General features: G+C 63.5%; 5 protein-coding genes across 5 annotated transcripts in view; 1 reads left to right on the top strand and 4 right to left on the bottom strand.

Moving 5' to 3' along the window:
• Positions 1 to 979, bottom strand: part of GGTG_00222 (hypothetical protein) — a gene marked incomplete at both ends in the record, with an annotated part of 1,731 nt that extends 752 nt beyond the window's left edge. The window contains 2 exons of the mRNA XM_009217964.1: positions 87 to 107; positions 509 to 979. Coding sequence (XP_009216228.1) covers positions 87 to 107; positions 509 to 979 — 492 coding nt within the window. The remainder of the gene's footprint in view (positions 1 to 86; positions 108 to 508) is intronic.
• On the top strand, positions 896 to 2,221 carry GGTG_00221 (hypothetical protein). The gene is made up of 4 exons (XM_009217963.1): positions 896 to 1,109; positions 1,202 to 1,642; positions 1,729 to 2,073; positions 2,169 to 2,221. Exons 1-3 carry the CDS (start codon positions 1,059 to 1,061, stop codon positions 1,900 to 1,902), a joined length of 666 nt encoding a protein of 221 aa, XP_009216227.1. The 5' UTR covers positions 896 to 1,058; the 3' UTR covers positions 1,903 to 2,073; positions 2,169 to 2,221.
• On the bottom strand, positions 2,111 to 3,827 carry GGTG_00220 (hypothetical protein; the record flags this gene model as incomplete). The annotated part of the gene is made up of 3 exons (XM_009217962.1): positions 3,352 to 3,827; positions 3,211 to 3,264; positions 2,111 to 3,133 (listed from the first exon to the last, which is right to left on the bottom strand). Exons 1-3 carry the CDS (start codon positions 3,730 to 3,732, stop codon positions 2,111 to 2,113), a joined length of 1,458 nt encoding a protein of 485 aa, XP_009216226.1. The 5' UTR covers positions 3,733 to 3,827.
• Positions 3,828 to 4,466: 639 nt separating this feature from the next.
• GGTG_00219 (hypothetical protein) lies at positions 4,467 to 6,967 on the bottom strand. Its single transcript, XM_009217961.1, has 2 exons — positions 5,229 to 6,967; positions 4,467 to 5,160 (listed from the first exon to the last, which is right to left on the bottom strand). Exons 1-2 carry the CDS (start codon positions 6,917 to 6,919, stop codon positions 4,677 to 4,679), a joined length of 2,175 nt encoding a protein of 724 aa, XP_009216225.1. The 5' UTR covers positions 6,920 to 6,967; the 3' UTR covers positions 4,467 to 4,676.
• An 88-nt stretch (positions 6,968 to 7,055) lies between these two features.
• GGTG_00218 (alpha-L-rhamnosidase A) lies at positions 7,056 to 10,065 on the bottom strand (the record flags this gene model as incomplete). Its single annotated transcript, XM_009217960.1, has 2 exons — positions 7,056 to 8,144; positions 8,215 to 10,065. The coding sequence occupies 2 exons, from the start codon at positions 10,063 to 10,065 to the stop codon at positions 7,212 to 7,214; spliced, it is 2,784 nt and encodes a 927-aa protein (XP_009216224.1). The 3' UTR covers positions 7,056 to 7,211.
• Positions 10,066 to 10,087: the final 22 nt, after the last annotated feature.

Here is a 10,087-nt window from a genome sequence, read left to right as displayed (position 1 = left end):
GGCGGGGGTCGGCGAGTCGGCGGCGGCGGCGGCGGCGGTGGCGGCGGCGGCGGCGGCGGGGGATGCCTCGCCTGCGTCGCTCTTACGGGGTCTGCCGCGTCCCTTCCCTGCAGTGGTTGGGGCCATGATGAGAGTCAGGGGTTTGGGGCAGCGATTTTTGTGAGAATTTTTATTTTATTTTTTTCTTAAATTATTTCTCGCCGCAAAATCGCCAAAATTCGGGCGAAATTGTGCCGGAAATAAATGGGCGACTCGGCTCTGTGTGCAATAACGAGCGCCTGGATGATTTTGGTGGTGGTTGATTTTGTTTTGAATTTTCTTCTTTTTTCCCCCCTCTCGTGGTCTGCGTCCCCGTCCTGGCTATCCCTTTTATATGGGAACTGGCTGGCATACAGGCGGGCGCTACTGAAACGCGTCCCAATCGCGTGGCGTGCAGGCAGGGAAGGTCATTAAAAGTGGGGCGTTAATGACAGAAGCAACCTAGGAATGGATTGTCGGAAAGGAGCACCAAGCTCCTGCGAAGCTCGGAATCCATCCATTCCTTGGGCGCGTTTTTAGCCTGAAGCTCGCACAGCATTGTCAACAAGCAGGGGCGGGCACGCGGTCGAGCAGGAGGAAGAGGAGGAGGCGGCTTGTTAAGGGGAGAACAATCTATCGACAATAAAAGCAGCATCGCGAAAACGGCTTTTTTGTGCAGTGAAGACGCGGCGGGAGTTGAGAAACGACTCGGAGTGCACGTTTCTGTTTGGTCGGACCCAAACGGCGCTGATGCCGCTGCTGTTGGTTCAGGTCTGGGGCTGGCGCCACTGCTGCGGGTGGGGAGGTGTGCCCCACTCAACAGCTCCCTGGCTGGTGTCTGTAGCTGTCTCCATCCAATCTGAGCAGAGCTGTTCCTGGCCGTGGTCGATGGCGTCGATTTGGCCCTGCATGCGGCACTGGTTTGAGTCGGATCAGAACCCCGCGACAAGACCTCCTCCATCGTGGCCGTCGAGCAAGGACCGACGACATCACAAGGTCCCGTCATCGCCCTCGCCTCCCTCACGACACCACCGGCGCCAATGGCGACCGCAATACCTTCGATCGCATGCCTGGGGGTGATAGGCAGAAATGTGAGCCATCACCCATCACCCACAGAGTACCAACCACCAAACGAGGATCAGTGCCCCCTTTACTAACGAGGCCACCGCCGCCCAAACAAAAGAACAACCCCCTCCACATCTCCCTCTTCCCGTCCCACGACCCGGCCACCAACACGCTCGCGCCCGTGCGCACGCCGCTGCAGTTCAGCCTGCTGCTCTCGTCGACCCTCGACGTCTTTGAGCTGCGCGCCCGCAACCACGCCGCCGGCGGCACCGGGCTTAGCGGCGACCTGGGCCTGCTGCATGCCGTCGACGAGCGCCTGGCCGCCTACGGCTTCGAGACCAACACGGGCGTGCGCTTCGTCATCGTCGTCGACATGCGCGGCCGCCGCGTCGACGCCAGCGTCGCCGCCGCCCTCGGCGGTGCCACCCCCGCCTCCTCCTCTGCCACCGGCGGGGATGCCAAGGGGGGCGGCGCTGCCGGGGGTGTCGCGGGTGGGGGCGCCGCGGCGATGGGGAGGGCCGCCGCCGCCGTGGGTCTGAGAGAAGGCGAGATGAAGCCTGTGAGTCTGCTCGGTGGGAACCGAAGGAGCAGCACGGGAAATGCATCGGGGACCAGTTCTGACTCCTCCGCGTGCAAACACACCAGGTCTTCAGGGCAATGCAAACGGCCTACATTAGGCTTCTGCAGAACCCTTTCTTCGAGCCCGACGAGCACTCGCCCCCTGGCGAGCAGGGCGGCAAGAAGATCACGAGCCGCCGGTTTGCCGACGACATGAGGCGGATCGGTGAGGCGTGGACCCCCGGCGTGACGAGCCTGTAATGGAGTTCTCTCCTGTCTTTTATGCATTCATGACGGCGTTTCTGCTCTCCCACTTTGTTTCCTGACGGATGAACCTGGAGTTTTTGGCGTTTACAGCTTACGGAGCGGGGAGTTCTCGATAGAGCCTTGTGATTCCATCTTGAATAAAGACATTGTTCAGGACTGCGCTAGGTACCCGTCTACTCCATATCCGAAGATGACGACGCTCTCAAAGCTCATTCTTCAAGCTAAAAATCTCAAACCGGACGCCGTCCTTCCCGCGCCAGACGTCCTCGCTAACCCGGGCGACGGAGCCCCAACCCCTGACGAGAGCCCTCCAATAGCACGTCTCGGCCGCGGGGCTGAAGTAGCCCCCGCCTACAAACAGCTGTCGTTGTCTGGTTGCGATCCCCTCGGCCACCTCAGGATGTGCCTCGAGCCAGGCCACCGTGGCGGCCAGGTCCGACCAATCCGGAGCGACAAAGACGATGTTGGCCTCAGACGCCGCGTACCGCACCGGCCAGGACCGCCGCGTCCGCTCCGCCACCGCCGCCCCCTTGCGGGAAGCGCCGCCGCCGCCGCCGCCGCCGCCACCGAGGAGCGAACGCGAGAAGACGGGCCGCAGCAGGTGCGACGTGTGCTGCACCCACATCAGCGGCGGCGTGAGCACGACGCTGCGGCACATCTGCAGCAGCTGGAACCGCCCGCTGTAGGCGACACCCTCGGTGTGGATCACGTACCGGTGCCGGCAGAAGTCGTGGATCGGCAGCGCCGTCGTGCCGTTGAGCGGGAGCACGTCTGCCCACCCCGCGCCGCCGCCGCCGTCGTGTCCGGCCGTCTTGAGCAGACCCCTGCGCAGGCCCGGCTGCAGCGCGCTCTGAAAGTGGGCCGTGCCGCGCCAGACTGCCGTGGGGACCTTGTCTTTCCAGCCGCCGCCGTCGCCGCCGCCCCCACGGTACCGAGCTTCGAGGCCGTCGATGGCGGCCGCTGCCTCGTCAAAGGTGCCGCCGGTGATGTGGCGTAGCGGCCAGGCCCAGAAGGAGAAGTGCGGCATGAGGAACGAGCGGCGGCCGCTATCGTGCTGCCCGCCGCCGCCGCCGCGGAGGTGCGGGTCAGCGGCGCGGCTGTACCCGATCGAGGCGCCGGTGCTCAGGGGCGAGTCCTGGAAGTTGATGGTGAAGACGGTGTCCGGGATGGGCTCCGGGGAGGTGATGATGGCGCGGTGGAGCTGGTGCAGGGCTGCGGTTCTGGACTGGTGCAAGTCGATGGCGTCATTGGCTTTTCTGTTCCCCAGCAGCGGCGGGAGGTAACGGGAACGGGCAAACTTACGTTGAGCATCTCAGCTGAGAGGTCTGATCTCCGCTGGGCGTTCACGACATAGATCTGCAGATAACGCACGGCCGGGGTCAACTGGACTGTGCAGCACTACATACCGACTCTGCACGCTCGCTCCTGTGTTGGCCGACCAACCTTGCCGTCCTTGATTCTCCCCTGCAGCGGCCCCGATGCACCGGTATCCCTGACATCGAAGGGCCCCTCGGCGACGACGTCGTCGATGGACTGCATCAGGCCGGGGAAGGAGTCCCGGCACTGCTGCTCCGTCAGAGACAGCGACGACAAGGGCGGTTCAGTTGACGATGAGCTGTCCAGCGACGTGCATCTTCTTCGCCCCATCAGCCACAGCGCCATGTGGTAGATGCAGAGGCCGACGGCAAGCGAGACGATGGCCTGGCGGGCTTGCCTGCTGCGGGACTGCCTCAATAGCATCTGGGCCGTTGTTTTCGTGTTGCTGCCCATGGAGGAGGCGACGTGATCATTGCTTGCTGGGGTTCTGGTCAAAATCGACAACATTGGGGCAGATAGGCCAAGTCTACCATACTCATCAAAATGTACCTAGTCCGCCCACAGCACGTTTACCACCGGGCAAAATATCTATGTGGCAAGGGGCGGAAGCTTGAACACCGTTTTTCTTCTAGCAGCATAGTAGGATCCTAGATGGTGTATGCATTGCAACATGCTTATTTTCTCTTTTCAGCACCTAGATCCTGGCACTCGTGCTCTTCTTCGTCTTTGGAGTGGTCCTAGCCGTACATAAACGTACATGACCAACGCAGGAATGCTGCCATCATAACCACAGTTGCCCCATAGCTCTGGCTGGGTGGTCTTACCGGCCAAAATCGCCGCTGCTGGGCTCGGCATATCTTGCTCCGGAGGCTGTTCTGGTGCCATCAGGGTGTCATTCCCTGGTTGGTCACCGTGGCCAACCAAGTTTGAGGGAAGACTCGCAATTGGCTGGCCGAATGAGGGGTCTCGAGCTTGGCTGGAAAATAAAAGCTAATAGGGTCCCCAAAGGGTCGCACTCACTCCGCATGCAACGAAACTTGATTTTGAGGGTGTGGTGTGGGAAACGAGAGGGCGGGAGCGAAGCTGCCACCAGCGGCTTACTCTCCGCCCATTCCTCGGCTTTCCTCCTTTGCTGCCACGGGCGACGTGCTAGTCGTCCGTCAACCAAGCCTTCTCCCCGCCCGGTAACCATGAACGCAGATCCGGGGTAGGCTTAATAGCCGCGATATACGTAACCCTGCGTACATCGCATTGCAGAGCTATGTTGGCTGCCACGTCCATGTGGTGTGGTGCAGGGTGGCGGGCTGGACAACCCCGAGGAACTGTGTCTACCTGCACATCCATCAAGAGAAGCGTGCAGCAAAATAGGAGGAAAGCCGGGATTCGTATCGTTTTGCCATCTCCCAAACGGAGACAGGCCACCAACTCTTGCATCCCCAGCGCTCCCGCCGTTAAGACCCGCCCTCTCTCCGCCTCAGCTCGGCGGCGCTGAACCGCCCGAGGCCCGCGGGCTCGTCCAGGGCGAGCGAGGGGCCCACGCCCTCGCCGCCGGCAGCGGGGCCCGCGGTCCTGGCCGCCCAGTGCGCGCGCGGGCCGAGCGGCGTCGAGGCCGCGCCTCCCTCCCAGTGCCTGGCTGCCGGGGGCAAGGGCCGCCACCAGCCGTCGCCCGCGCGGGCGTGCCAGCGCGCGCCGCACAGCTCCCACAGGCGGCTCGCGGCGCGGCGGTAGGCGAACCGCTCGTCCTCGCCCGTGAAGGCGCCCGTGTCGGAAAAGTTGACGGCGGCGGCGGGGGTTCCTGCCTTGCGCTTGTTTCCATCGGCGCCGTCGTCTTCAAGGACGAAGTCTGAGTCCTGGTCTGGGTCGTAGTTCGCTGTCCGCGCGCCCGAGGAGTATGTGGAAATGTTGGGACGAAACGGTGAGAGCTGGTCCTGGTATCTGTCAATATTTTCTTTTCTGTCAGCTTCATGTCTACAAGATAACAAGCACAAAGTAGAGACACTTACACCTCGGCAATTGTCTCCGAGTATGTGGCGTCGTCGGGGCTAGCAGACATAATCTCGCCGCCACCCAACGTCGGCTCTTGGTTATTCATCTTCCGAGGTCTAGTGTCCGGAAAGAAAATATCGTCAGGCCCGGCTTCGGCGCGTATTACAAGTTTACACCTAGCCTCGTATAGAGCATCGAGCAAGGTTATAAACCTCCTAGCCTCGTTCTTGCGCGTTGTTGGCAGGATAGGCACACCGTCCACGACGAAGGTGTGGAAGTTTGACGCTAGCGTGATGTAGTCCGCCGGCCCAAACGAGGCGACTAGGCCTGAGAATTCCCAGAGTGTGACGCCCTTGTGCTGCTTTGGCACGGATACTGGCCTACCGTAAACCACCAGGGTCGTAGGCTCCCAAGGGATAGAGTTGGAGTCCGTGGATGATGGGATCACGGCTGTGACGGCTGCGTCCCAGACTCCATCATCCGTAGAGTTCAGGATATACATGCTCGGCATGGCGCTTTTGGGGCCGTCGAGAGCCTGGGTCTGAGAGTCACAATGTAGAGATTTGGGCCCCCCTTCTCTGGCCGTAGCCCCTGAAAATACTAGGCCCCTAATAGATGACGAAGCCGCCGAATCATCCACCACATTTTTACCGATAGCCTCAGACTTAGCATCTCGCCGTCGCCAGTCCCTGGACCCTTCGATATGCACAAAGTCGCACCTGGCCTTGAGGACCTCGAGAAAGGCGGCAAAGTCGCTCGTGGCGCCGTACAGCTCGCCGCTCCCGCGGCCCCCAAACAGCTTCCCGATCAGGCCGTTGGCGGGCGGGGTGAAGACGGCGCCGGTGGCGCGCTCCAGCTCCTCGGGGACGCGGTTGGACGAGGCGACGAGGACGCCACCGAGCTGGAAGAAGGCGACCATGAGGCCGCTGAGCAGCTTGATGGCGGCGCGGTCGGGCAGTTGGAACTCGTCCAAAAACAAAATCGGGCTGGCCTCGACCATCTCCTTGGCCAGCCACATGACCGAGTACTGCAACAGGTCGTCGTTCCCTATTGCTGCTCCCGCGTTTTTGCTGGCACTTTTAGAAACGGCAGCAACAGCAGCAGGGTGCTGCCCCTGGTGCACATGCCTCGACCCGCCTAGTTCCTCCTGCTCGCGGCGGAACTGCTCAAGCCTGGAGAGGGCGTGCAGCATAAACGCGTTGAAGTGCCAGCGCCGCTTCAGGCGCGTGGGCAGGCCGTCGGCCAGCAGGTCCAGCAGCATCGACTTGCCCGTGCCAACCTCGCCCGAGAGGAAGAGGCCCCTGGGCGAGTCGGCCTCGGCCGCGGCCTGGTGGCTCGCCAGAACCCGCGTGAGCGCCATGGCGTCGCCGCCGCCGCCTGCCCCGTTGCCGCCGCCGCCGAGGAGGCGCGCGAACAGCGGGTTGCGCCAGATGGGGTGGTTCGGCACCGCCAGCTCGGCGCCGTGGAGATCGCGATCCACATCCTGGGCGGCGGCGCGCGCCGCGTGGACGGCCTGCGACACGCGGCGCAGGCGGGCGCGGTACTCGGGGGAGGGCACGTAGTCCTTGAGGTGGCGGTACAGCTTCTGCAGGTGCAGGGCCAGGCGATGCTGGGCCGGGTCCGGGAGGTAGACGCCGGTTAAGACCAGGGACTGGTACTTGACCAGGGGGTCGGTGATGGCCACCGCCGTGCCTACGCCGCGTCTCATATTTCAGCCTGGCATGAGATGCGTATCTGAGATATTGATGTTGGTGGTGTAGCAGTCATGAATGTGTGGATTTCAGGGTCAAGTATAGCTGGACTACACTGAAAGTGTGGGTCAAAGTCCACCAAGACCACTGTTGCACGTGCTGCGATTGCTATCGTTCAGGGGCGTATCTGAACAAAATTATAGTTGTCAACTTGCACAATTTGATGCTCCTATGACTGAGCTTTCGAAAGCTGGACCATATACCTATTACATCATAAGAGACAGCCACTGTCAATGGCAACTGTCCATGCTACTCGGAACCCACTGGCCACTTGAACTGCGGCTTAAAAGGCACCCGGAACGACCACTCGCCCGACCCGACCAGCTTGACGTCCGTCTCGCCCGACTCGCCCGGCAAAGCGACCTCCATCTCCGTCGTAGGCGGCACAACAACATCCACGGCCAGCGTCAGCCCCGCCTCGGCCTCCCCCTCCAGCCTCCACGCGCAGGCCACCTTGCCGTAAGGCGTCAGGTGCTCGGCCCTCGCCCAGCTCACCGCGCCCGGGCCGGCGAAGAGCAGCACGGGCTCGGCGCGGGCGCGCCTCCAGCCCGGCTCGAGCCTGCGCAGGCCCGCGAGCCGCTCGACCATGAAGGCGACGACGGCGCCGTAGGCGTAGTGGTTGAAGCTCGTCATCTCGCCCGGGTTGATGCTGCCGTCCTCGAGCATGCTGTCCCACCGCTCCCAGATCGTGGTCGCGCCCATGGAGACGGGGTACAGCCAGCTCGGGTTCCTGTCGCAGAGCAGCATCGAGAGCGCCACGTCGGCATGCCCGCCTTTATCGCCCTGCTGCTGCCGCCGGGCTAGCGCCTCGCACACAAACGGCGTGCCCGCGAACCCGGTGCCGACCCGGAAGCCGTTGCGCCGCACCAGCTCGGCCAGGCGCGCAGCGAGCCGCGGCTCCTCAGCCTTGGGCAGCAGGTCGAAGCAAACGGCGAGCGCGTACGCCGTCTGCGCGTCCGACGTCATGCGCCCGTTGGCCGCCACGTAGTACTTGGCCGCGAACTCGGCGCGCGCACTCTGCGCCTCGGCCCGATATGCGTCCGCGTCCGCGTCCCGGCCCAGGAGCGCGGCGATCTTGGCCGTGTAGTCGAGCGAGTGGATGAGGAAGGCGTTGGCGACGAGGACCGCGTCCGTCTGCGCCTTGGCCGGGTTGTCGGGCGGCGATTCGGGGTCGAGCCAGTCCTGCAGCCGATATGATTAGAAAATCTTGGTCTCAACGGCATATTTGCAGAGGTGGGGGGCTGATACTCACTCCCAACTGTTGTCTGTCTCGATCCCAAAGATGCGTAGATTCGTTGTCCCGCGGGATGACTGCTAGCCAGTCCTTGATGGAAATATACTGCTCCTCCAGGATTCGAATGTCGCCCGTCGCCTCCCACATGGCCCAGGGCGCGAGAACCACGACGTCGTTCCATATGGCCCAGGGGAGCCCTCGCCCGAATTCCTTGGGATGCTCTCCATTCCGCCAGATGTCGGGGCTGACCAGGGGCGGCACGCCCTTGTAGTTTTTCTGGTCTGCCCGCACGCCTGCGAGCCAGTCGCGCAGCATTCCGAAGGAGCCGTAGAGGAAGTTGGCTGTCGGGGCGAAGACGGCCAGGTCGCCGGTCCAGCCGAGGCGCTCCTCGCGCTGCGGGCAGTCGGTCGGGATGGAGAGGAAGTTGCCGCGCATGCTCCAGCGCGTGTTTTCGAAGAGCCGGCACAGCCGGTCGTCGGAGCACGCGAACGAGCCGCGCGGCTCCATGTCCGTGTGGCACACGATGGCCTCGATCGAGGCCTCGAGGTCGCCCGACTCGGCCGGCCAGTCGTCGACCTGCGCGTACCGGAACCCGTGGAAGGTGAGTCGGGGCTCGTACGTCTCCCCGGCCTCGTCGCCACGCATCGTATACCTGTCCTGCTGCTCGGCGCCGCGCAGGGGGCGGGTGCCGAGCTCGCCCTTCTCGAGGACCTCGGCGTGCGAGAGGAGGATCGAATGGCCCCGCGACCCTCGTAACCCGACGCGGAGGAATCCCACCAGGTTCTGTCCAAAGTCCAGCACGGTCTTGCCCGACGGTGTCGTAATCTTGGCCACCGGCTTGATCGTTTGGAGGCGGCGGACCGGCTCGCTCGAGCCCCGTCTGAGGTGCACGCTGTCCGGCAGCGGCGGGAGCACGTCGACCGAAGCCCACCCCTCCGTCTTGAGGTCGGCAGCACTCGACCACCCGTCAATCTCGGCCGTGGCGTCGTACTTCTCGCCGTTGTAGATCTCGGCGAGGCGTGCCGGGCCGCGCGTTGTCAACCAGGTCTTGTCGGTGGCGACCGTAACTGTGGAGCCATCGGCCATGGTGACCTCGAGCTGGGCCAGTAGCGCGGTGCGGTCTCCGTAAACGTTGCGCTTTCCGCCGCCGAACCCGAGGCGGCCCTTGAACCAGCCCTCGGCCACCCTCACGCCGATGCAGTTGGCACCGGCCTGCAGGTGTTCCGTCACATCGTACGTCTGGTAGGCGAGGGCGTCGTAGTACACCTGCCAGCCCGGCGCGAGCACGTAGTCGCCCACTCTGCGCCCGTTGATCTCGGCCTCGTATACGCCCTGCGAGGTGATGTAAAGCCTGGCCGACTTGATGGTTGCCGCTGCCTCTGGTGACCCCAGGGTGAAGGTTTTGCGGAACAGGTCCTCGGGAAGGGGCGTGGCTGGGTCGTTTCCGGCCCAGGGCGCCGAGATGAGGCTGGCGGTAGCCCACTCATCCCTCGACAGTAGCCCAGTCTCAAACCACGACGGCTCGCTCCAGGCTGTCCACTCGCTAGCCCTGCCCTTTGGTCGGGCCCGCACGCGAGCGGAGATGGTCTGACGCGAGCCGGCCACGGCCGTGCCGTCCGGCTTCAGGGGCCATGGGACGAGCTGCGACTCTGGAGACTCGACCCGGACGGAGCCCAGCTCCGTCGTGATCCCGTCAGCGAGCGTCGTCCTACTCAGCTGGATCTCGTACTCCTCCTGACAGAACCCGGTCGGCGCGTTGGCGAAGCGCCACGACAGACGAGGCGCCGTCTCGTCGACGCCGCGCGCATCGCCTGGGCGGTGGTGCTCGAAGCGAACGTCGACGACGGCGACTGGGGATGGGTCAGGCATTGTGTCTTTTTGGGATGAAGCA

Source organism: Gaeumannomyces tritici, assembly GCF_000145635.1.
Source record: "Gaeumannomyces tritici R3-111a-1 unplaced genomic scaffold supercont2.1, whole genome shotgun sequence".
Lineage (NCBI taxonomy): Eukaryota > Fungi > Ascomycota > Sordariomycetes > Magnaporthales > Magnaporthaceae > Gaeumannomyces > Gaeumannomyces tritici.
The sequence above is the reverse complement of the archived record's forward strand: the minus strand, read 5'-3'. Positions and strand labels throughout refer to the sequence as shown.

Excerpts from the sequence above, each read along its gene's own strand:
- GGTG_00221 (XM_009217963.1), top strand. The coding sequence starts at position 1,059 with ATGGCGACCGCAATACCTTCGATCGCATGCCTGGGGGTGATAGGCAGA. Across the intron at positions 1,110-1,201 it reads TGGGGGTGATAGGCAGAAAT|AACAACCCCCTCCACATCTC; the intron begins GTGAGCCATCAC and ends CCCAAACAAAAG. Across the intron at positions 1,643-1,728 it reads GAGAAGGCGAGATGAAGCCT|GTCTTCAGGGCAATGCAAAC; the intron begins GTGAGTCTGCTC and ends CAAACACACCAG.
- GGTG_00219 (XM_009217961.1), bottom strand. The coding sequence starts at position 6,919 with ATGAGACGCGGCGTAGGCACGGCGGTGGCCATCACCGACCCCCTGGTC. Across the intron at positions 5,161-5,228 it reads TCGGAGACAATTGCCGAGGT|ATACCAGGACCAGCTCTCAC; the intron begins GTAAGTGTCTCT and ends AAATATTGACAG.